The sequence below is a fragment of the Podarcis cretensis genome (assembly GCF_951804945.1).
Source record: "Podarcis cretensis genome assembly, chromosome: 7".
Taxonomy (NCBI): domain Eukaryota; kingdom Metazoa; phylum Chordata; class Lepidosauria; order Squamata; family Lacertidae; genus Podarcis; species Podarcis cretensis.
Window position 1 is genome coordinate 3,281,645 of NC_137176.1, and position 27,129 is coordinate 3,308,773.

Genomic DNA, 27,129 nt, shown 5'->3' on the forward strand with positions numbered 1-27,129 from the left:
TATTGGGTAATCCAGCACTGTTAGCATCACATTCTCTGATTCCCCTTTTGGAGAAGCAAGCCACTCTTGTAGCTGCCTTGCCAATATGCTTTTCCAGATCAGCATCAATGGAGAGATTGCTGGTTATGGTGGAGCCGCCAAATGAATGTTTGGGATGCTGCAAGACAGATGTTGTCCAATTAGGGCACATTTACACTTACATCTGAGTAAGCCCTACTAAATCAAGTGAGATTGCACAGGACTGAACTATAAGCTCTAGAACTACTAATGGTTTTTTAAAAAGACTCATAGGTACATTCTACCACTGCGTAGTGTGATACATCAACCAGAAATTCACAGCAACTTCCACACTTCCAAAGGTAAATTATGGAGTTTTCCAGGGAAGTTGCCACTGTGAAAAATGCATGATTTCCTAGGTCATAACATAACATGACTCCTTTGAATAAACCACCCTAAAGGGCCTACAACTGTCTCTTAGGTACACTTCATCTACAACAATTATCCTACACCAGGCGATAGAGAGCACACATCCATGTAAACTATCCTGTATGAAAACAGTTGGGAAACTGAAGCGATTTAGGAGAGAGTGTCAAACTATATTATGTTGTGCCATTAACTTTTTAAAATTGTTTTTATTAAGATTTTTTTGGGTTACAGAAGTACATACATTGCCTGTATTTTCAGATCATAAAGATCATAAAGTCTTTTCTATAGATCAGTTATATTTGATGTGAGACTTTAATGTTGTATACAGCCAACCTAGCAGTTCAAAACCACATCAAAGTACAAGTAGATAATTAGGTACCGCTCCGGTGGGAAGGTAAACGGCGTTTCCGTGTGCTGCTCTGGTTTCGCCAGAAGCGGCTTAGTCATGCTGGCCACATGACCTGGAAAAACTGCCTGTGGACAAATGTCGGCTCCCTTAGCCAGTAAAGTAAGATGAGCGCCGCAACCCCAGAGTCATTCGTGACTGGACTTAACTGTCAGGGGTCCTTTACCTTTTTACAGTATAAGGTTGGGGAGAAGGGGAGGAGAGAGGGGAGAGAAGTGGGGTAGTAAACTTTCATTCTTTTACATAGTGTATGTGTGAGCTTTTTGTGTCAGCATCATGTTGGGTATGTTCTCTTTTTATTCATTTATTAGTTTTCAGCCTGGAGCATCATAGCTAGACACTGGAGAGACTTGTCAGGAGTGAACATGGACCACTGGTACCAAACTGCATGGTAAAGAGCCTTACTAGAAAAGCTAACCAACAAACTAAAACTAACACCGAGACAAATAAGAGAACACCTTCCCCCCCAGTGTGGCTCCCCTTTATTACACACAGTCCCACAAGACACCAACAAGAGCCCACCAACAGCATATGAATCAATATGCTAACTTGATCCAACAACCCCTTGATCCAACAACCCCCACACAAACAAAACTCACTGCAGTCAACTGAAGGCAACCAACCATGGCCTGCCCCCCCTCTTGTGACATTAACTTTTGAAGTCTTACTTTCTGCAACATCACATCATTGGGTGTGCTACTGATTTTTCATTGAAGGATTCCCTTGCTTTCTTCCCAAAAGGATATGGTAACATAAATTAACTGCAACCTGGATGATTATTAGCCAATTTTCTAATAATCATCCAGGTAATGATCCAGGCTGCAATTAACTTAAATGTTACTAAATTTGCAAATTTTCTAATAATCATCCAGGCTGCAGTCAGTGCTTTTCGTCTTCTTCAGGGAGTACTCAGGGGTACGCAGTACTGGCGGCTTTGCTGTTAAAAGGTCTGGCACTGACTGTAACAACTTCATGGTGAGTCCTGGCACCTATTTTTCTAGAAAAAAGCACTGGCTGCAGTTATATGTTAACAAATCCTTTTGAAAAGAAGGGCTGTACTGATAAATTTTGTAACCACATTTGGGGAGTTAAGTCTGAAGAAATTGGTGGTTTCTCATACGTCTTTTAAGACTTCAAGTTACTGCACTTATAAAAAATGACGGCTGTAATCAGCTAAGTTTCACTCAGAGTAGACCCACTGAAATTAAGTTAGGCATGTTCATTAAACTCAAGGCTACCCTAAGTAGGAAAAGAAGTAAAATGAGAAAGTAATGGGGTCATCATGAGATTTCTCACCAAATACATTAAAGCGCGCTATAAATGTAGATAGGATTACTGGATCTCTTCTGTTCAGTGTGGGATAGTTTTAAGATTAAATTGGGGTTGGAGGAAATACAGATGTTCAGCTCTGTGTTGTTCAGCAGGTTTGGTATGCAGTATATCCACATAATTCAGGACAGAGGTGCAGTAAGGTGAATTTTTTATGAAATGTGAATTATGCATACATAGGAAAAGACTCATGAAATGCTTTAACAGTAGCAAATAATCTATGCATAACTGACATTTCCTGCATCTAAAGTAAACAACAGAATTCTCTTAAAAAACAAACAAACCCAGAGTAGGAAATAAAAATTTTCAGAATGTTTAACAGTTCAGGGGTCAGCAAACGTTTTCAGCAGGGGGCCGGTCCACTGTCCCTCAGACCTCATGGGGGGCCGGACTATATTGGGGGGGGGAGGGGGAAATGAACAAATTCCTGTGCCCCACAAATAAGCCAGAGATGCATTTTAAATGAAAGCACACATTCTACTCATGTAAAAACATACTGTCCACAGATCGGATTTAGAAGGCGATTGGGCCAGATCCAGGCCCCGGGCCTTAGTTTGCTTGCCCATGGTTTAACTGTTTACCCAATAAACTCTCACCAGGACATGGGTGTAGCCAGGATTTTTGTTAGAGGGGGCAGACTTTTTTGGGGGGGGCAGAACATATGTGATTGGTCAGATGGTTATGTATTTCTATTGTTTTACTTGATCTAGGGGAGCAGATCATGGTTCTCCTGACTCAAACTCAGTCCTCCAATTAACTCCTGTCTGAATACTCTCCCAAACACTGTCTTCCTTTCTAAGCTCAGAGACTCCTTTCTTGTAGGGGAAAATACCAGGACCAGTTCTCTCCCTCCCTCCTGCTCTGTCTCAAACCATCTCCCGATGGATCTGAACACTCGCGCAGAAACTGCTCCTTTTATTCTCTTCCCCAAGTGCTGGCTCCGCCCCCTCTGGCTGCTGTCTTGGTGGCCAATCAGAGAGCAGCTCCAGCCCTCAGGGGGAATTCTGAGGCAGTGCGTCACCAGATTCTGGCGTCTGTCACACCATCTTTTAATCTAGTGAATTTTAGCTTCTCCAGCCATTTACTAACTGAGAACTGCCCTACTATGTCCACAACAGACCAATCGTTATCAGGTCACTTGCCTTCAGTTATTCTTATTATTAAATGCAGAGGAAGCCTTATCTAACTGGCAACATTGCATCACAGTCCGGTGGCAATCTGGAATGCTCTGCAGTGACAAACTCCCTAATGAAATACGAGGGGCCCTGTCAGTGTTGCCCTTTTGCCAGCTGCTGAAGATGCACCTGTTTTAGGCAAGCATTCACCTGAACTGAACTTCTGATTTACGTTTTAATTGTTTTCTAAATTGTTTTAGTTGCTAAGCTTTTTAATTTTTGGTTTCATTGCTTGTTTTAATTAAGGATGCTTTACGGCTCCAAGAGATTTGCTATTGTGAATTTTAATTATATATTGATTTTATAGCTGTAAACTACTTAGAAGGCTTTTTGGTATATAGGCAGTATATTATTTAATTAGCTTTTTAGTTATACTAACTAATTAGATCAGAGAATGTGGCAAAGTTTAAAACAGCTGCTTTTCTATCAGCTTGTAACTTTATGTAAAGATGCACTTCCTTTACACTCAGCTACAGGATGGACATAAAGGAAGCTCTGGATGACAGAAGAAGGCGATGTGTTGCTCAGGCAACTGTGTGATGCTTCCTTTCCTTCCACATAGATCATGGAAGGAGGCTAATGAGAGCTCCTTGGATGGCAAAAGGCAAACACTGCGCTCCAGAACGGTGATCCTTAGTGAAATGAACAAAGGACACAAGGACAGGATTATTAACATACTAGAGTGCCAAAACAACTCAATTTTCTGTAAGTTTTCTACAATATCATTTGTCTTGGGTCATATGTACTTGCATGCCTTGGTTGGCATAGCAATGTCAACATGACTTTTTGGAGCTTCAAAATTGATTTGTTTATTCATGAGACGTTTGTTTTCTTCTGAACAGTCGGACTCATGAATTTCTTTTTAAAAGTCACATTTATATTCTGCATGCCCTTTCAACATACCTGCTGTTTTCAAACTTTGAAATCCCTGCAACAGTTGATTGCTCAGGAGGCAATGCACTGTTATGCAAAATGCATTCCCATTTTAAAAAATTATATTCTATACAGCAAGGGCAGGTGTAATAGATGGAAGTGGTGTACAATGGGCACATGGGCTTGCAATGGTCTCTTGTGGAGAATGCCGCCTGGCTATGAGCTCCTTTCACATTAAAAACTCCCATTTTATTGTCAGATGCCTTATTTGATGCTTTCATCTGCGCTGCTTTAATTTTTTACCAAATGCTTTAAGCATCTACTATGCTCAGTCCTAAAAAAATAAAAATAAAAAAATCAAAAAAAATCCAGTACGTAAAAGTTCTTTAAAGTCTTACAAAATGATGAACAAAACCAAGGTTTCCTGCACTATAACAGCACACGTGGTAATCTAGCTTAACTCTGACATTATGTCATACTTAGGCCTATTTGCCTTAAGGATACCCTTGCTCACTATTCAGAAAAGTGTCTCAAAAATGGAGCCCATTTATGGCTCCTTCCTAGAAAGCTTAAATTAACCCAAGCAGCCAGAATTAGAACTTATCAGTGGCCCAGACTCCTTTTCAGACAGAGGTTTCCCCTTTATATACTGTATCCCCAATTCAGAAAAAAAGAGCAACAATAAGAATAATGGAATGGAATATTAAGTTCTGGAGTAAGAACAAGCATATCTCAGAGATACTGTCAGTTCGGTTCCAGACGACTGCAATAAAATGAATATTGCAATAAAACAATTCATACATTATTATTTTTTGGTTTCCTGGTGGATATAAAAGTTATGTTTGCACAATACTGTTGTCTATTAAATGTGAAATAGTATTATGTAAAAAAATTAAAATACCCCCAATGTAAAGGTAAAGGTAAAGGTACCCCTGCCCGTACGGGCCAGTCTTGCCAGACTCTAGGGTTGTGCGCTCATCTCACTCTAGAGGCCGGGAGCCAGCGCTGTCCGCAGACACTTCCGGGTCACGTGGCCAGCATGACAAGCTGCATCTGGCGAGCCAGCGCAGCACACGGAACGCCGCTTACCTTCCCGCTGGTAAGTGGTCCCTATTTATCTACTTGCACCCGGGGGTGCTTTCGAATTGCTAGGTTGGCAGGCGCTGGGACCTAACGACGGGAGCTCACCCCACCGCGGGGATTCGAACCTCCGACCATGCGATTGGCAAGTCCTAGGTGCTGAGGTTTTACCCACAGCGCCACCCGCGTCCCTGTACCCCCAATGTACATGCCTTAATTAATGTGAGACAGAAACCCAAAGTGAACACATGCTGTTGGAAAAATGACATTGAGAGACTTGCTCAACACAGGGCTGCCACAAACCTTCAATTTGTAAAAAACACAACATCTGCAAAGCGCAATAAAACAAGGTGTGCCTGTGCACAGGTAGACTGCTTGGTTCCATCATCAGTATACAATGAGTTATAAACATGTGTTTTGCTATCATGAATCGTTCCTAGTACAGCTAAAAGACTAACGGCATGTGAACCAGGAAGATATGCTTTCAAGTCTTGCCCTGATAAAAGTTACAATGTTTGTGAGTCCATAATGAGAGAAAACAGCCCTGAGTGCTCACTGGAAGGACAGATCGTGAAGCTGAGGCTCCAATACTTTGGCGACCTCATGAGAAGAGAAGACTCCCTGGAAAAGACCCTGATGTTGGGAAAGATGGAGGGCACAAGGAGAAGGGGACGACAGAGGACGAGATGGTTGGACAGTGTCCTCAAAGCTACAAACATGAGTCTGACCAAACTGCGGGAGGCAGTGGAAGACAGGAGTGCCTGGCGTGCTCTGGTCCAGGGGGTCACGAAGAGTTGGACACGACTAAATGACTAAACAACAAACAACAACAAGAGAATGAAAATTGGCCCAAACACACAACTTTAATCTGCAGTTTCTTCAGCTCTTCCAAGTTTTCCTCTGCTCTAGGATACCCACCTGGCTTTAAATAAATATATATATATGGATATATATATGGATTTTATTGATACATCAGGACAACAACAACAAAACAGAAGAAGAAAAACAAAAACAAAATACAGCAATAAAAAGATATTATAAATTAAATAATGACAATAAAAGTTACAACCAATGAAACCTAAACATTTACACCACATAAATATAAATAGCATAAAATTTTGACTTACTTCACTCTGATATCGGCTTTTAAATTTATTTATTTTCAACTGTTTCCTTTGTGAATTATTATTATGATTGTCTCACATACATAACCTAAGAATCATAAATCATCTCGCAGAAATCAATCAAAACAAGTCCAGGTTTTCACTTGGGGACACTGTTTTATAATCTTTACACTTTTCCCACTCTGTTCTGAACTTTTGTTTAGGTTGGTCTCTGATTACCTCTGTTCAGTGTAATCCAGCAATTCAATGTAATCCAGCAATTTATTTTGCCATTCTTTTTTTGTTGGCATGTAATCATTTTTCCAGTTCTTAGCAATTAAATTCCTTGTGGCACCTGTGGCATAGAGGAAAATTTTGTAATTTCCCTTTTCTATGTCTGTATCTGTTATTCCTAGAAGAAAGGCATCTGTTTTTTTTTAGAAAAGTTATGTTTAAACATTTTCTTTAATTCACTATATACTATGTTCCAGAAGCCTTTAATCTCATCACAGATCCACCATATATGCATAAATGTCCCTTCTGTTTTTCTACACCTCCAAGACAGATTATTTTTTGTTTTATACATTCTAGCTATTTTTGAAGGTGTTAGATACCACCTGTAGAACATCTTGATTTGATTTTCCCTTAATGCCTCACAAGCTGTAAACCTCCAGTTTTTCCATAAGTTTTCCCATCCTGATAAATCTATCGGTTTCCCTATATCTATGGCCCACTTTATCATTACCTCCTTAATCTGCTCATCTTTGACCTCCCATTCCAGTAGTAAGTCATATGTTTTAGAGATTATTTTGGTTCGGTTTTGTCATAGTGTTTTTTCTATGTAGGACAGTTCTTTGACAAAAGCCTTTTCTTTATCTCTTCTAAACACTGCATGCAGTTCATGAAATTGTCCACCTGGCTTTGAATATTTGACTAAAATCAGGTGGCAACATGAACATCCTCAAATCAAGTAAAAAATATTTATTAAGAAGAACCACATTCACTTATTCAACAAAGCGGGTTCTCCTTCATGGAGATGGGGGCAACCATGACATCCCCTGTTGCTGGGCGGGTTAGTATGAATGGCCACAAATTTGATAGGGCACCTCCAATTGTTGCTGGGGAGAATTTAATGTTGCAAAATTGTTTGATTGATGGGGTGCTATTTACCATATTCTCTGTGCGAAGCATTGAGCTTCCACTTTTTGCTGCGCACATCGGATTACCTGCCCACCCTTCCTATATTTAGGATTTGTTTGCGCTGACCTTGCTATGCCTGTCATGGGGTCGCCTGCTTTTGGGGCAGGGGCCTGGTAGGAATTTTTACCATTTGGCTGATTGGCTGGTGCCGTTTGTTTTTTTGCCTGCTGCGTAGCAAATCGTCACAACTTGTAAGTTGCAGTTAGGCATTGGTTAATTTTGGTTGGTGGAGGGGATGTGGTTGTCTGTGCCTGCCTCTCCAATGCTGCTGCTGCAAGGGAATCCCGATAAAGGAGTCCAGGGGCTCGCCATGCTCTTGTCCGAACCCCTGGCAAGGGGCTAGGGCCACGCAAGAGCCCCTGGGAGCATTTGGGGAGAGGGGAGAGTCTGGTGCCCAGCTCTATTCTCTCCCCAAAAATGTTTACCCTTACTGACTTCCGCAGGTTTGCGGTTGTCAGTTCTGTTCCTACCTCTATGTGGGAACAGATAGTTGCTAACCAATGCGTAAGCAACCACTCACATACTGTAATTCAATAAAGTTGTGGCCAAAATTATGCCAAAAACCAAAACAAAAAATGTTGTGTGAACTGTGTCTTTATTTGGGGGTGTCCTGGGGGCCTCAACACGCAACTAGTCGTGGTAGATAAGTCAGGTCTGAAAACTTCACTGGATCAGTGGGATATCCTATGAGTGCTCAGCGGGGCCAGTCCACTCATGAGGCAAGATAAGGTGACGCCTCGGGCGGCAGGATCCACATAGGCAGCAGATCTGGCCTCCAAGGAATGCATCACTTGCAGCTGTGGCACTGTGCTCCGTGGAGACTGGATCTGCTGCCTCTTGGCAAATAGGAGGTACTGTTGGTCTCCTCACACCCTTGTTCCTGATAAAGATCTTCACTCATCCCTTCTTTTCTCTGGTGGTGGGGAGGGGTGCCATTTTGTCGCTCAGGTGCCAAAATGTCTTGGGCCAGCCCTAGTACAGAGTAAAGCCATGTGGACAGATAAAAGCCAGACAAATTTTTATAACTGCAATTTCCCATATGCTACCTATAACCTTTTGAGGACAGCAGGGTGTAAGAGGACAGAGTGGTCTGTTATTTGCATGCTCTGCAGCATCTCTAATCCCATTTTTAAAAAAAACTGAATTGGATGAGGTCATTGCATCTCAGGATAACTAAATTTAGATGACATTGTGGCTTGCTCTCACACAGCCTTAGCATTTTACAAATCCAATGTTTAAAATCTGACAGGGAATCCAGCAACATATAGAACTATTTTACATGCTATACTTCAGTTTGGTATACAGTGCAAGCTGTACAATATATGTGTTGGCTTCCCCATTCGCATCGGTGTGGGAAGACTTCAGTTGATATAAGGTGAACTTCAAAGAGGCATTTTTTGTCAGATTTGCGGCTGAGAGAAACAGTTATACTTACTGCCCTCGCCACCATAGTTCTGAAGCTGCTCAGGTTTCTCTGCAGCTGCTATTTAAATAACAAAATACATGCATTAAGTGCATTAACGTTGGGTTTGGGCCTCTGTGAAGTGGCAACACTGCTGTATAGTGAGCTCCATGTGTGCATTTGAGTGTCAGCATGAACAAGACTCTCTTGAAGGCAAAGGAATGTCACTCACTTTTACATAACATCCTCAATACAGAGAAGCATGAAGGTCTGGCTCAGTAACATAACCAGAGTGAGGCAACACACCAACACCAGGCATAAGGGGTTGTAGTGATTGAGAGCCAGTGTGGTGTAGTGGCTAGAGTGCAGGACGAGGATCTGGGAGACCAGGGTTCAGATCCCCACCTGGCCTGGCATAGACTGTGAGGATAAAATGGACAAGGGAAGAAGTGTCCCTCAGCTCCTTCAAATAAAGGTGGGATATAAATGTAATAATTCACAAACAAACAAAAATAAGATCTGGGGTGCACAAGACTGAACAGTGACTGGCATTGACATTATAACAAAAGCTATTATTTTCATTGTGTAATACATGTTTGTAAGAGTTTGCGAAAAATAAGACTGTCCTGGAAATTTCATTTTTTGCTTGTTTATGCAAGAAACAAGGGGTGATGCACCATGTGTGGTTTACACTAGGAGCAGTTATGGTTAGTTACAATGCTGGTCTAGATCCAGTTCCACAGCAAGGTCATGGTTCCCTATCCTGCACTGACACACAGCATGCTCTTGAACCTCAAAGGAGTCGTAAATGGGAAAGATAAAAGGGAACTCGTTTAAGATCTGGAGAGTAAAGGATTTTGAATCATAAAGTGAAAACAAAGAAGCAACACTGAGAATTTAGAAGAATCCTGAAATCACCATCATTATGTTTGACAACAAATAAAATTATGTACAATCTATAAAGATGAGCTGCTGAATACACTCACAACTGAACACTGAATGGAAAGGTAAAGGGGAAATGGCGGTCATAAAGAAAAAGAAAAAATGCCAGTAAGCCAGGAGACAAAAAGGGAAGCGCCAGAAAGATTATCTAGTTCAGCGTATTCTACTACCAACCAGAATCCATTCAGTTCTAGTTGGAATTATGTCACTCTTCCAATGTTTCGCTATAAGTATTCTTGCCGCGACCGTAGTGTATAGAAAAATTTTCCTTGCCTTTCTTGGAATATCTAAGCCTGTTATACTGAGTAGGAATTACTCTGGGTTTTTAAAAAAGGTTTATATTTAACATTTTTTTAAGTTCCACGTAGATGAAAATATCAAAGAAAAGTCTAAACAAGTGTATTTCAAGCTGGGAACCCTTTAAAATATATTTAAAGAACAGCTGCCATGATCTGAACACGGTTGTAGCATTTGAGTAACTTCTGTAAAGGGAAATGTGCATGAGCTTTAATATCTTTTTAGTAATTAAGAATTTAAGTTCATGCAACAAGTTTATTAAAATGGAAGAAATATGGAAAGGATGGGAAGTCATAGGTTGATGAAGAAAATTTAATGTCAGAGAGTTTGTAGCTTTTTTGTTGGTTTTAGTGTTGTGATGTTTGACAATTTTGATTTATGGATAATAATGAATGACTGTTTATGTTGTACAGATGTGTTGATGAACAATAAAGCAGAAAATAAACAGAAAAAGGGGGGAGTGTCCAAAGTTAACTTCTTATTAATGCAGAATATTCAACTTAACTACAAGGGAATTTAAGAGACAGTTAGGTTTATGCAAACCTGTTACGACTGCGGATTGTGGTGCAGCATCCTGATCAGAAAGCTTTGCTCCCACCAGAGCTTATTAATAAAAAGTGGCTAACTGCTACCTCTGATCCAGGGAAGTGGAATTTCAACAACATCACAGCTTAAACCAGCTGACCCCAACCTGGTGTCATTATGCTGACTTGGACTATAGCTCCCACAAGGCCAAGACAGCACAGCCATGTTTTCTGCGGCTAATGGGATTTATAATGGAAAACATCTGGGGGGCTCCCAGGTGGAAAAGGCTAGCCTTCTCGGAAGTGGTGCCCTCCCTGTGAAACACCCTCCCATCCGATGTCAAGGGATAAAGAACTACACAACTTTTTGAAGACATCTGAAGGCAGCCCTGTATAGGGAAGTTTTTAATGACTGACATTTTATTATGTTTTATACATGTTGGAAGTGACTCAGAGTGGCTGGGGAAACCTAGCCAGATGGGCAGGGTAAAGATATTATTATTATTATTATTATTATTATTATTACTACTATTATTATCTTAAAATATCAAAGAGGCTACAGAAATGCCCATGTTTCTTCAAGTAGAATCACAATTTGTTTCCAAGGGAACAGAAATCCAGGTTGATTGTAACCAATAGTCCCACTGACTTTATATATTCTGACATCTTGCTTAGCACATGGTCAGTGACTTTTATTCAGTCGTTACTGAGGCAACTGCAACAATTGTGCGTGGTTGCACAATGTGTCTTTTTCACAAGACATGCACATAGCCATGATTTTAAGACTCCAGGGACAAAGACTCCTCTGCTTTCTTTGGCACATCTTGCCATCAGTTAACCTCACTCACTGCTAAAAGCGTGTTTCTTGCTTGCAGTTTGAATTTGTCCAGCTTTTATTTCCAAATGCTTTCCTTTGTTATCCAAAAATAGTTCTATCCCATCTGGGTACATGTATGCACAGCTTAAAAATAACCCTAACAAAAACATATTAGAATTCATTCATACAGAAAAAAGTACCCAAAAAATGAAAGTTAAGGCTTCTGGGCTTAACCTCAGTGCCATGTAAACAGTATATTTATGCATCAGTAAATGATCAGTGTTGGGGAAGTAGCATCTCAAGACTCACAAACAAAATAGACTCTAGTCCTGTCCCTAATATTAAAAACTTCTGAGTAGATAATACAAGCAAAATCAACAAGATTACTGGTTACCTTCAGCCGCAATAGTGATGTTGTTTTGCTATGTTAAATCTTAAGTTCTCCCAGAAGACATGGAAATGGTGTAAACAGGAACGGTTTGGATTCTTAGATCACGGACTGCAGTTTCTTGAAGATGGACTTCTGGCAAGCGATGGGCTGCACCTCACAACGGTTAGGAGGAATGTTTTTGCCAAAAATCTCAGAAACCTCATCAGGAGGGCTTTAAACTAATGTAAAGTATTGCACTTGGGCAAAAAAAATGAGAGGCACAAATACAAGGTGGGTGACACCTGGCTTGAGAGCAGTACATGTGAAAAGGATCTAGGAGTCTTGGTTGACCACAAACTTGACATGAGCCAACAGTGTGACGCGGCAGCTAAAAAAGCCAATGCAATTCTGGGCTGCATCAATAGGAGTATAGCATCTAGATCAAGGGAAGTAATAGTGCCACTGTATTCTGCTCTGGTCAGACCTCACCTGGAGTACTGTGTCCAGTTCTGGGCACCACAGTTCAAGAAGGACACTGACAAACTGGAACGTGTCCAGAGGAGGGCAACCAAAATGGTCAAAGGCCTGGAAACGATGCCTTATGAAGAACGGCTAAGGGAGCTGGGCATGTTTAGCCTGGAGAAGAGGAGGTTAAGGGGTGATATGATAGCCATGTTCAAATATATAAAAGGATGTCACATAGAGGAGGGAGAAAGGTTGTTTTCTGCTGCTCCAGAGAAGCGGACACGGAACAATGGTTCCAAACTACAAGAAAGAAGATTCCACCTAAACATTAGGACGAACTTCCTGACAGTAAGAGCTGTTCGACAGTGGAATTTGCTGCCAAGGAGTGTGGTGGAGTCTCCTTCTTTGGAGGTCTTTAAGCAGAGGCTTGACAACCATATGTCAGGAGTGCTCTGATGGTGTTTCCTGCTTGGCAGGGGGTTGGACTCGATGGCCCTTGTGGTCTCTTCCAACTCTATGATTCTATGATTCTATGAAATGATAGTGGAATGGCTCGATGGCCCTTGTGGTCTCTTCCAACTCTATGATTCTATGAAATGATAGTTCATCTACTCACTGCTACATGAATGGTTATAAATTACAGATGTGGGGAAGATGGAACAATAACCCTCCATTTATTGATGAATGGCTTGGGAGGACCTGGGAAATGGAGGGGAGAACATGGCAAAGCTGACAAGAGGAAGAGGAGAGGAGAGGAAGATAGGAACAAAATGCATTTATAGAAAAACTGAGTGATTTCACATGATGCAGCCCTACCCATTGCTCAGAGAAATTTGTTTGTTTTTTCTTTCCTTTTTATACATGTTTTTGATTACCAAGAAGGCACATTCAAAATGAGGTTTTAAAAGGAGGAATTTGTCTTGTTGATCACTATTTAAAGATATGGAAGATAACTGATTTGCTTATTCCAGTGCTTAATAATAATGATGATGACGATGATGACTGGTTTTTACAAATCAGACAAAATGAGCACAAGAAGTTAAGGATGAAGCACAAGCCTCATTATATAGCTGCATACACCATTAAACATTTTTTCCCCATCACTTGAAACAGAAATATTGAGGTACATTGTTTAGCTGTTGCTAGTTTTAAAATGTTTCTTCATTTAATTTAATTTGAATTGTTGTGTACTAGATGGCTCAAGCACAATTTTATGGAAAGGTGATGGGCACCTGTCATGAATGCTTTAGCTGAGATTCCTGCATTGCAGGGGTTGGACCAGATGACCCTCAGGGTCCCTTCCAACTCCACAATTCTATGATTCTGTAACAATTTAAAATAAATATTTGTATGTAGATTTATTTCAGAAGCAGAGGAACAGGAACAGAAGCAGCAACAGTTAGCAATGCCATCCCTCCTTTGCCGTGCCTCAGCTTAAGAATATCTAACAGAGAATAACTCAGACTGAAAGCTTTGTGTTGCCAAGTTCCTGCCTGCCCGAGGATAATCTTCGTGACATTACAGCGAATGAGCATAATGTGTGTGCTGTGCACATGCCTGACTCAGGGAGAAGAGGGAGCCTCGGCGCAGGAAGCCCAACTTCATCATTCCCGACAAGCTAGCATCCGTATTTCAGACACCATTATCAGACTACTTAAGGCTGACAGCCATTGTCACACCAATCCTGCTGCTGTAATTTCCTCACTCTTGTTGAAGGATCTGCACAATTCCTCGCTCTAGCTAAAAAGTGCTTTTTTGTGGTTCTAACACACCAAAGATTCCCTGAGCAGAAGGACATCCAGAATTTTTAGCGATGTTGTGCAACCAATTCCTCTATCTTTGCCAGTGGTCCTGCAACTTGTTTACAAAGTCAGCCGAGGACAGCAGATCCTGGGGGTTGATGGCAGATTTCGGGACAGATGATGGGAAAGAGGCTACAACAAGGGTCTGACTTTCTCCTTTGGTCTTCCAGCAAGTACAGCAGCTCCACCTTCCATCCTTCTGCCGTAGACCTTCCCCTCGTCTGTGACACATGCGCTTGCCGCCTTGATACCAAATGGCTGCAGCTTCAGGGGCAAATAGCAACCCAGGGAATTGATATCCAGTGAGGAAATGGCATGAGGGGATATGAATTTGAGCCAGGAGGGGACTGAAGTTTCTGGGGCCTTTGGACTCGGAAGAAGTGTGAAACAAGATCGGGAATACTTTATGGGCCCTATCTTTAATTATGGAAATCTGGCAGACTTGATAAGAAGGAATATGACCATCGTTGGGTTGGAGCTCCCCCGAGAACTGTTTCTTAATATTAAAGATTATCAAGAAGATTGTCAGATGGGATATGAAAAATACTTAAGAGCCTCGGATTTGAGATCTCCAGGTTGATGGACTGCTGTAAGCTGATGGAACTGTTGGCAGGGGCCGAGACCGGGGAGGGGAGACGGTGAAAGAAAATTGGGAATTTAAAGTGTATATATTGAGAATTTTTTTTATATAAAAAAAATGCTTTCAATGAGAGATGGAGAAATCGTGGAATGGAATTTTTATGACCCAAGGGGAAATGTCTTAAGAGAATATGTTTAAATATATCAGATTTAATGAGAAATAAGATTAAATAAAGTAAAAGTGGATGGCTAATTGGTGAAAGAGAGAATGGAAAATTACAGTATATTAAGATAAATTATTAGGATAAAAATAAAGATGAAGGATTTGCTGAAATATCTATTTGAACCAGAAAACAAAGAGGGGAGGTGTGAGGAGGTCAAGGAAATAAGTCATAGAAAGAAAATTATGTAAAGGTTTAACTTGTTTTTTTTTCCTGTTTTGATTGTATGTATTTTCTAATTATTTCCCCCCCCCCTTTTATCTGTTTTTGTTTTTTTATTTTTTGTATTTTTTCTTGGAAATGACTTTTTTTTTGTATTGTGTTTTCTGGTTGTTGTTTTTTTGTAATGTTTTAAAACCTGAATAAATATTATTAAAAAAAAAGAGGAAATGGCATGAGGGGAAAGGTTTAATCCGACTTCCCACTCCATGCCACAGTCCTAAATCTGATTTGAACTCTCATCTGTGGCTACTGTTAGCTAGGGTTGCCATATTTTCAAAAGTGAAAATCCGGACACAAATGTTGTTGGGCTATGTTGTTCTGCACTTGCTCTGTAACTATGTTATTGGTTTGTTTTGTGGGTTTCTTATCATTCATATATACAGGGAGAGAAATTTGTCGTGTTTTTGCAATCCACTCTGGGGCCATTGATGAAGTGTGGGATAGGTTTTAATGGGTGGGGGTAAAAGGTAAAGGGACCCCTGACCATTAGGTCCAGTCGTGGCTGACTCTGGGGTTGCGGCGCTCATCTCCGTTTATTGGCCGAGGGAGCCAGTGTACAGCTTCCAGGTCATGTGGCCAGCATGTCTGGCAAAACAGAGCAGTGCAAAAAAACACTGTTTACCTTCCCACCAGAGCAGTTCCTATTTATCTACTTGCACTTTGAGGTGCTTTCGAACTGCTAGGTTGGCAGGAGCTGGGACCGAGCAACGGGAGCTCACCCCGTCGCGGGGATTCGAACCTCCAACCTTCTGATCGGCAAGTCCTGGGCTCTGTGGTTTGACCCACAGCGCCACCCGCGTCCCAATGGGTGGTAGAGGATATATGAATTGTAATTTATCCTTCCAGGTGCCCATGTACATGTGTTAAACAGAGTTTTAAAATCCCATCCTTGGCGGCAAAAATTGAAAGCATAGGAATTAGGCTGCAGAGCCTCCTTTTGAGCAAGCTGGCTTCCCCCTTCTTCCCTTGCTTAACAAAGAATCAGGCAAGAACTTGTAAAGTAAGTTTAAAAATGAAATTTACTTACTTGACAATCATGCTTTGGTTCACAGCAACAGTAGAAGTAAAAACTACGCAGGCTTACATCATAGTATAACCACTTTCAGGCATGTGCCTGAAGCTGCAGCAAGCGTAGGCATGTCTGCATTCAACACTGGTCAAAGGAAAAGGAAGCACTATATGCTCCTCCCACTCCAGGAGAGGAGGGAAAATGACATCACACAGAGTCCTCTCTACCAATTGTATTTCTATGGTCTGAGTGGGGTTTTCATTTTTAGAAACAAAGGTGCTGGTACTCACCATGAAGTTGCTACAGTAAAATTCACACTTGGGGGAAAAGGTGCGGGTACTGTGTACCCTTGAGTACCCCCAGAAAACAGTGCTGGGTCTGAGTATATGCCTTTCAGCATGCTAACTAGCAAGAATATACATTTGTTAGGTTTGGCTGCTAATCTTCCACAAAAGAAAAAGTAAATAAAGGATAATCCTAAACATAGGAAACAGAGATCTCGCATCATGCCTAGTGTCACATCTAGTTTGACCCTAAGTGCCATAAGAATAATTTGCCTTTGTTAAGAATTATAGGGGTTAAGACAGATGTAACAAATACCAAGTGTGGTAGAGGCATTTCTGTAACACTCTCAAAACCTCCCCAAACAATGGCAAGTTCTCTGTCCTAGAGTGAGATTTTGAGAGGATGTGTGTGGAATCTGTAGGTTGGCGTCATACTTGTGGCTGAATTGGGGCAAAGGCAGCAGTCATATTTTGGTATGTCAAGGCTGGATTCAAGCCACTGAACCCTATTGTGGCTGCTATATCTATCTTCACCCTTAGAACTGTGCGGGAATTCTCTGCATTATATGTTCATCATCATCTCTAGTCTTGCTGTGCTTGTGGCACAAAGAGTGACCCTCCCGCTGCTCATTACACAGGACTCTCATAACTGTCTGAGAGCAATGCAGGATGTGGGATCCAAGATGAACCTCAATATGCTCTATTCACAGCTGGCCTACTTTCGAGTGAAGCTGATCGTGGCTCCAAACATACATGAAAACTGACAAGTGATTTAAGCTGAACATAATTACAGGTGAGGAAGCTGGATGAACTCGCTGTTTTCAGATCAGTGCTGCAGTTCCACTTAAGCAAGGCTGCAGCTGCTGCGGAGAAGAAGAACTGGCAAAAAGCAAAATCATTTCCAGCAATCTGCAACAAATCACATAGGGAAGGATCACACAGAAGTCCCACTCTAGCTTTTTGCCATTTATAAATCAAACAGTGTCAAAATCCAATGTCTTCAATAAAACTGGAGGACAGATGTGGCATGGGCTTAATTATTCCAGCAAAAAGTCTCCATTTTCCTCTAAAGAGATTTCACAACCCTTTGAATTGGAAACCTGGGACTGTGCTGAAACTACTCATCCATTTTCACCAGTTACAAAAGTTTTGCCCAGTTTTTGTTTTGGGAAGAGGGAAGTTGGCACATTTCCACTTTGCCCATGTGGCTTTGTTGACCCTACATCAAAGAAATAACTGTGGCATTTGTTAGCACATAATGTCACCACATTCCCAACATGGATCCTTATGGCCTGTCCAATATCAAATGACATTATCTGTGGAAATCATGACACCCATGGAGACCTCAGAAGTGACATTAACTGCTCTGCCCTGCCAAACCCAGTCTGCCCTCAGCCAGCCCTCACTTGCCTTCCCGTATAACTAGCCCAGGAAGTGGCCCTGGCCGTCACTTTCTTCCTCCTCTTTAGTGCTGCTGCTGTAGAACCTTGTGGGCTTCTCAGGTAGAGCGCAGGCCCTTCAAAAGAGGGCATGTTGTACTGGAAGTGTAAACATGGCATAAATACAGCATAACCCCATTGTTCTCATGAAGATTAAACACCATTAGGTATGGGCAATTCTGTCAGTTTTGATTAATCTTGGTTTCTCATTTTTCCATTCTTAAATTCTGTTTTCACATCAGTTTGTGATTTTTTTCCCTTAAGTCTTCATGAAAATTCATCAGCATCTTAGTGCAAATTCCTCCAAATATATACATGCATATCCACTACAGGTGACGCAGGGACACAGGTGGCGCTGTGGGTTAAACCACAGAGCCTAGGACTTGCCGATCAGAAGGTCGGTGGTTCGAATCCCCGCGGCGGGGTGAGCTCCCGTTGCTCAGTCCCTGCTCCTGCCAACCTAGCAGTTCGAAAGCACCTCAAAGTGCAAGTAGTGCTGGCCACATGACCCGGAAGCTGTCTGGACAAACGCTGGCTCCCTCGGCCAATAAAGTGAGATGAGCGCCGCAACCCTAGAGTCGGTCACGACTGGACCTAATGGTCAGGGGTCCCTTTACCTTTTTATCCACTACTGTACACAAATCTGAAGTGGAGTCCCTAAGACGGTTGGATGGTGCCTTATATGCCTCCTTCCAGCAACTACTGCAAACAAGCTGGTGCCAAATATATTGCTCTACTTTCCTTAGGACCACATCAGTGAGGCTGAAAGGGGTCCTGTTGTCTGGGCAGTCCAGAACCTCCAGACACACTGCCCTGGCTTTTGCTCCGGAGAGGTCACATCAGTGCTGCTAACGTGGCAAAAACAACATGGAAGGCTCCAGTTATAAGTTACTGGTCTCTGCAGTACATCAGGTGCTTCCTGCTTGGCAGGGGGTTGGACTCGATGGCCCTTGTGGTCTCTTCCAACTCTATGATTCTATGATTCTCAGAGGTTTGACATCACCCCCAGAGGCACAATCCATTGTCTCTTGAGACAAACGGATGCCAGCAATATACTTTCTTGTATGCAATTTTCCATAATGCATTTGTGTATGCTATTTTCATTAATACATGCATTTTGATGTATACTTCACCCTGGTCAGGTTTCCAGATCCCAGTCCTGGGTTGGACTGGGGTCTGTTTTGACAGACAGAAGGGATTGATCTGACATTTCTGCTACCATTTTGTCAGTGAGCCTCCACTGTTGCGTTTCCTCTCTTTTCAGTCTCAGGAAGCATTGATAGTTCCTAAAGGATGTTTGGTGGGGTATCTGTGTGATGGCATATTCTGCCCTGAATATGTCAGTGCCCAGCTGGGTCAGTCATTCCATGGAACCCCCAGAGCAGCACAGATTCCACCAAACTAACAGACAACACAATCTAAACAGGGTCACTACTCCCTCACTTTCTTAATCGCAAGCATGGAAAATCAGTTACATGTTGTAGGTCAAGCAATTTTCATCAATCAACTCCCTCAGAAAGACATTAGGGCTCCACTTTACACAGTCAATGTGCCACAGATTCTAGCTGAAAAAGAAATTGCATTGCTGGACCAGGGGTGGAGGTGTTGTGGCCGGGCGCAAGGGCAGTTTCCTCACGTGCCTCAGCCCAGGAGAGCGGGCAGCAACGCTGCCGCCCACTCTCCTCTCCCTGCCCCGGGTCAGGCTTGATCCATGGATGGAGCTGCAGCTGGTGGCGTGTGGCCATGCGAGGAAGCTGTCTTTGCAGCCCCCTCATGCGCTGGAGCCAGGCTCTGATGAGGGAGCCTGTCGTGGAGGCGACTGGTCGCACCCCCTCAAAAAAAATGCGCCTGGGACCACGGCCCCCCCAGGCCCCCTATGCTACACCACTGCATAAAATGAAACATTAAAGTTGAGCTTTTTAAAGGAAGAATACATCATCAGAACAGTCACTCTTTTGAAAAAGATAATCCTGCCTCTACAAAGAAAACAGCAAGAGAGAGACTGTAAATGTTAATTATAGGGATGAGTTTACAAACAAAACTCCCACTGCCTTATGGGGGGATTATTGTTGGCAAAACTATGCTTTCACTTAAATAATTCAGCAAATATTTACACACATTATTTTGGGGTTAAAGAAAAGGAAGAAGATCTGTTCCTGATTCACAGTCAGAAGACTGTATGGCTATTTCAGCTTTCAATCAATCTCATGGTTTTCTACACTAGTTTTGTGATCATTCATTATCTTAAAATACAGAGGAGGAGCCTTAATGAGTGTTTTAGAAGACCTCACACAATATGATGGCAAGAAGGCTGACACTTGGACACCTTTAGTAACTGCATGGTAAAGGTTTCTTCTTTTCCCATCATGCTTTGTTTCCAGACCAGTATCCTTTCTCACTCCCTTTCCACAATTAGTGAGAGGCAGAATTAAGAAAGAGGTTCCACACAGCACTTAATCTAGTAATGCCCTTGCCCTTGACCAAGATCCTTCGGTTCTGTTTACTCATTAGTCCCATCCATTGAAGATCCCTTCAACATTCGTCAAATGCTCCCGGGCTGCAGGTTCATCCTGTTTTATTGTTTCCTGTTGAGCTCGGCTGGGGATTTACTGACTATTAGCTTGTTAATTGCTCCTTGAATAGCTTCTCTTAATTTAGGGTTGTCGTATTTTGAAAAGCAAAAAAGAGGACATATTTGCTAACTTCTACAATGTTCTTAACTTTCAACATAAAATCATCATCATCATCATCATCATCTGAGGCAACTCAACGTTAATTCCACCTCCAGAAATTTCTTCCAATATCTCAGCTCCCTTAGATTTCAAGGCCTTAGTTCTGCAGCTTTTTCAAGCAGACATAGCATTTATAAAAACAATATCCACTATCATCCTTTAGCTATATTCCTCCTAGTAATGTCATGAATGTACACTTATGATTATTCCATTTATCCTTTGTGACTCTGCACTGATGCTGTGTTCCATAACTTAACTCTAAAGCTCCCACCCCGTGATCACATTCCTCTTAGCTAGTGCTCCCCCCCCCTCCCGAAAATAAGGTGCTGGTGCTCACTGCCTATAAATGGTTGGAATAGGAACAGCCAAGTGGGGAAAGGTGGAGGCACTCTGCACATGCCCAGGGAAGGAGGCAGCAGCTCCAGGTCCTGGCAGAGCCTCGTGCCTCATTCCCCAGTCGGGCTCTGCCAGGGTTCAGGAGCCCTCCCGTTTCAGGCTCCGGGATGCTGGCAGTGCCTCGTTTCCCATGCCCAGGACACGCTTGCCCAGCTTGGGGAAGGAGACATCAGGCTTGGTCAGGATCCTGGTGCCTGCCGCCTCCTTCCATACACAGAGAGATTTTGCCATGAGGACATTTTCCAAAAAGTGTTTCCCACCCAAACCTATATTCCAAGATAGTTAACCCTCCCTGTGACAGGACTGCATTATGCACCTTCCCATCAATCTTCTAGCCACTGAAAAAGGCACAGACATCTTAATGGAAGACTGTCAACCTTGGATTCAAGAAACATCATGGCCAGCTGCACCTTCTAGCATGGGGTGAAAATCTTATTCTTAGGGGTAAAGTGTTAGCTGCAGCATACCAGTGGTAGGAGACAGAACAACCTGCCCCCTCTCTCAAACACACGTGCCAACCACATCCATTCACAAATGCAGTGCAACTGATCTGCTGAACTTCTGCTTGGCATGTAGCTCCGGGGGTGGGGAGGGGAGGCTGCAGTCTTATACAGGTTTCCTTGGGAATACGCTGACTCCAACGAGACTTGCTTCCCAGCAAACATAGGTGTTGGCTACATGCCACAAATCAGACTGGATGCATGGAGTAGACTGCCTCACAATCTTCCCTGAGGAGAAACAGAGCACACATGTGCTCTCACTGCCTCCGCCAGCTTCCCACCTTCTGCAAGAGCAGCAAGTGCTGACCCCATCAACCAAGGTGAGGGTGGGCAGCGACAGGGGGCTCTGTTTCCACTCTGTGCTCTTCTCGAGCACTTGGTCTATGCTGCCCTGGGCACACACAGCTGCTCTGCCAGGGCCAAGGAGGAAGCGAGCGAGCAGGCAGGCAGGCAGGCAGAGAGGAGAGGAGAGGAGCAGAGCATGCTCTCAGGCTGCTGGCTGCACTGGCCTCTGCCTTGGCCCTCACTTTTGTTCTTGCACACCCTCCCTTGCTGAGGGGGCAGTGGCGGGACCACATGGGCAGCATGGCTGGGGTGCCACAAACTGAAGCACTGCCACCCTACCACCTCCACTGCCACCCTGCCACCTCCTGCTTCGCCACCTGGGAGCACCACTGCTGCCCTGACCAGCCCTCAGGCCACCACCACCAAAATGGTGGACCACGTGGGCTTCACAAACAGAAACCCCAGGATATTTAGGTGATCCCCCCCCCCGCCCCCAAGATGGCGATTTCACCCTTGGAATCCCAGACGTGTCCAGGAAAAACTGGACTTATGGCAACTCTATCTTAATTGCCCCTCAATATCAGTTCCTGCTCTGGGGGGAAGGGCGGAGGATTTCAATTCTGTATTAATTTTCATTTCACTCTGCATAGCAAATAATGTGGTTTCATTATAGCAAAGCAACATCTTCCAGTGTGGGCTCAAAATTAGGAGGACTGAGGCTCAGTTTGTTTCCTGCCAAAGCAACATAGAGGAGTTTGGGGGCTGCAGAGCACAACCTGAGACCTGGCACACAGCCGGAATCCTGCCTTGCCTTAATACAGAGCACAACTGAAAATCCACACCAGACTGGCTGGTCCTTCAACTGCATTCAGTGGTGGCAGTAAGCAACACAAATCAGGTCTGGGAGGAAACAGCAAAAACAATAAAATGCAATGATTTGTCAGTGACATCTGGGATCTCTGAAAAAAGACAAGCCAACAAAGCACTCATTGTGATGGCATAAAATAGGTCTACCAAAATAATTTCTTTCAAAGAAGCACTCAAACCATTCAGATCCTGGCCACCTCTCTCTTTCTATTTCACCTTCTCTCTCTTAATTTTACAATCTAAATTTCAGTTGTCCCCATTTCCACTTCAGCTTAGAATTTTTTGAAATAAAAATGGGCATGAATTTTCATGTGCTTTTCTTCTAATATACACATTTTTGCAAGCAACTTTTTGGACATTTTTATCGTCATATTTTTGGATGGTTTTTGAACATTACTTTCACTAATATAAGTGTGGTATGTTTGCAAAATTTGGAAAAGAATGAATTTCAAAGGATAGCTGTGTTTCATATTGTATAGGGGCTTGGGTGGTGTGGATTATGTTGGTTCACATCAAAATGTAAATTTCTCTTTCATTCCTATTGGAGAGTTGAGGAAAAAGAAGGCATTTTTTAGGGGGACAATCAAGTGCTCTTCTCAAGTCCCATTCATTCTTCTGGGAGTCTGAGTTGGAGAACTCCTCATCAAAGAAAGGCAGAATATAAAGTTCAGGCAAAACAAACATGACTCATGATCATTGTAGGAAAAACAGCAACAGAACTTTAGGTTTTATGCATAAGAAGGACTTCAGCAATTCTCTGCAGCAAAGATAAATGGGTTTCAGTTTCCATTAAGGTGAAAGAGAAATAAATTCATTAAAAGGAAGAATCAGAAGTAGCTTTGAAAAACAAGAATAGGAATCACTATTAATCATGCCCTCTCCTCAAAATCTATTTAAATTGCATCTTCAAACTGCGGTGCCCATATCACATTTTCAGATCATAATAAGAGAACAGAATCCGTGCAATAATATCAACATATTTCCAGTTTAAAAACTGTTGCACTCCACATTCATATATATCAACTATGATACAGCTGCAACACCTGGAATTCTACTAGTCTTATCCTCTTGAGTTTAAATTGAGAGGGATTTATTCATGCTCCAAATAAATCCAAGACCTATGTGATTATAAAGCTAAAAAGGAACAAAAATGCAAGAGAGTCGTGTGTCTGCAGTTCTAGAGCTCTACTGCTTGGCAAACCAGCCGTAAGCATGTGAGGGGCAGGAGAAGCTGTTCCTACCTGGTTCAGTGCAGTTTTTGCGATTTGGATGCTGTGTCTCTTCAGGGTTATCTGTAACATTCTCCTCCACTTCCAGCAGCAGCCTTCGCCCAATCCACTTGTCACTAGTTTCCAAAGCAGTGTTCAGAACATCATAACCTAGAGAGGAAAAAGTACCACGGTAAATGTAAGAGTGAGGAACACAGCTGAACAGAGTAGCACATTAATTCAATGAAGTGGGCAATAAGTTGCACCACTGTGCTAGGCTTTTGCTTACATAGTGCAAGGATGAAAGTAGGTAGAGGGTGGCATTAATCTAGATTCTTATTCTTCTGTTACAAAGGTTAGTTTTTTCAGCACTGTGGGATCTCCTATGCATAGTAACTGTACATTGTGCTGGCAGTAAGGACTGGAGACAGGTGTTAGAACTGAGAAGGCGTCAGGGGCTTTCTATATCCAAAACATGAGCCTGCCCCAGTACAGGCATGCTGCATTGCTGGTGGGATTGCCCTTTTGGTATTTGGACAGAGGTTGAACTCTGGCAACATTCAGTTCCTCTTTAAACATGTACATTCTCTCCCTGGAAAGCTGTTGGTGCAATAATGCCAATATGGTTCCTAGTTAAGAATATTGGGATAGGACAAGCAGAGGTGTAAAAAATTGGTGGCGAGGGAGGTCCATATGTTGATATCTGTGATAAGGTTAGCATTATGTGGCAAGTTTCCATATTGCCCAAGTAGGCTGGCAGACTCGGAGGTGGGCGCAAAAAGAGAAGTGAGTCACAGAAACAGCACAGGGTGGGATGGAGGACTAAGCAAAACAACTGAGCCAGCCCCTAAAAGAGACAAAATAATTGCACAAATTGCCATTGCTGAAATGTACAAGGGCATCTAGTTGGGGAAACTAACAAAAATTGACAGGGAATCATACCTAATTTGAAACGAGTCAATACCACTCATCTGGCCTAGCACTGCCTGTGGTTTGCTCAACCAAAGACCTTTTGAATGCCCCCCCCCCCGGAAACCCATCATAGAATTATAGCATTGGAAGGGACCTCAAGGGTAATCTAGACCAACCCCCTGCAATGCCGGAATCTTAGCCATAGCATCCATGACAGATTGCCATCCAACCTCTGCTTACAAATTTCCAGTGAAGGAGAGTCCACAACCTCCCAAGGGAGTCTGTCCACTGTTCATTCAGCTAGATCTGGATATCAGGGATTGAACTGCAGGGGGTGCTTATGTACCTGAGGCAGGTGTTCTGTTATTCAGGTATATGGTCCTTCCTTACACAAGAAAAAGGACCATGAGGGTTTGACTTTCTCCTAGGTATTGACTGAGCCAAAAAACCCAAAACAAAATAGCTAGAGGCTTCCTAAAGCAAAGAGCATTATAGTGGCAACTAGCTGTTTGTTGGAAGCAAAATGATGGACAAAATGGAACTTGGAAAAACCCTGTTATGCTCATCTAACAAATTTGCCTATATAATGTTTTCAGGATTGCAGGAAGAGTGTTTCTCAGGTTTTTGGGGCTATGAGACACAAGTAAGTAAACATGTGTAGTGATCATCTGTAGTGGACCATTCCACTTCTGCGCTGCCTTCATTCTCTGCCTTGCTTTAGAAGAGATGCTGGTGAGCAAAACTCTGTCTTGGCAGCATCAATGCAAACACATGGCACCTCTCCAAGGGTTTTTATTTTTGCTTGAGCTGCTCATCCTGGAAACTTGCATGCTGCTCCAATTAAGCAGAAAGTGCATGCTCATGTGCCAGTAACATCTGGCAGAGCTGAACATGCTGGGGGGGGGGAGGAACAGTAGGGTGCCCACTGTGTGCAGCACAGCCCATAGTTCAACCCCTTTTGGCAAAGTGTTACAGGAGCTTTATGCCAAGTTTCCATTTCAAAAAATAGAGTTTTGCTCTTTCTCCCTTCAGTTAAAACACAGCAGCTCTTCCTTCCCCACACATCTGCTTCCCATGGGGCTTTTCCCCTGTCAGCCTCTGGGGAAAACACATGACTCAGCAGCAGAGCAGTTGGACAGGTCTGGCCACACAAGCTCGGAGCAGACACATAAAGCAACTGTTTGCATCTACTTTTTAACACACCCTGCCCCTATACGCTGAGCAACAACCTGCGCTCAGAAATGCTCAGAAATGCAGAATTGTTTTCTTCCCAACACCTAACTCCACACCAAGAACAACATCAACTACTAAATCTGTGTGTGTCGGGTTGCACTTAAAGGCACAGAATTGGAATCAGTAAACAAAAAGGGATGCAACCACTCCTCCTCGTGCCCACCATTTCTCTAAATGTGGACGAGTGGAATAGTGTGTGGGTTCAAGTCCTAACTCCACTCCAGACATTATAAGTAGGTGGAAACAATGTGTGTGACAATACAGTACAGTTGCCACATTTTCACACGCACACGCACCACCCCACCACAATCACACAGAGGCACATTAAGTTACTGCTGAGAACACACCGCCCAAATCAGAGATCAGCTGACTCAGAAGCTTAGTGAGCAGAGCAGGCCTGACAAAGCAGGGCCTCTGCAGCTGGTTTTGCATTTACAGTGGTACCTCGGGTTAAGTACTTAATTCGTTCCTGAGGTTCGTTCTTAACCTGAAACTGTTCTTAACCTGAAGCACCACTTTAGCTAATGGGGCCTCCAGCTGCTGCTGCGCTGCAGGAGCACGATTTCTGTTCTCATCCTGAAGCAAAGTTCTTAACCCGAGGTACTATTTCTGGGTTAGCGGAGTCTGTAACTGAAGTGTATGTAACCTGAAGCGTCTGTAACCCAAGATACCACTTGTCAGGGACTCAGCGGGAGCGCAGGGAGGAGAAGAGATGGAGAGCGAGGGGGAGCAATCCGAGGGCAGCGTAGGAGAATATGACAGCAGCCCGAGAGATTCCATGAGCCTCTCCAGCGAATCGGAAGATTCACAGAAGGGGGCGCCGATGGGCAGGGCAAGGGGCGAGCCAAGGGGGACACCCCAGAAGCAAGGGGCCAGCGGGGACTTCCAGAGCAGCAGTTGGAAATCAGGACCAGCTTCCCCACCAGAGCGCAGTGGGGGGGAGGAGTTCCAGGTGTCAGAGCCCACATATGCACCACCAGCGAGAGAAAATGAGTCAGGGTTGACCACGCCTCCATCGGAGAGCGAGTTAA

At 43.1% G+C, this 27,129-nt stretch overlaps 1 protein-coding gene across 3 annotated transcripts in view; it reads right to left on the minus strand.

The window, feature by feature from the left end:
* SLC24A3 (solute carrier family 24 member 3) overlaps window positions 1-27,129 on the minus strand; it is a gene marked incomplete at its 5' end in the record, with an annotated part of 178,169 nt that overhangs the window by 120,052 nt on the left and 30,988 nt on the right. For all 3 annotated transcript variants that reach the window (XM_079983575.1, XM_079983574.1, XM_079983573.1), the window contains one exon: window positions 23,987-24,124. In XM_079983575.1, the coding sequence (XP_079839701.1) occupies window positions 23,987-24,124 (138 nt within the window). The remainder of the gene's footprint in view (window positions 1-23,986; window positions 24,125-27,129) is intronic.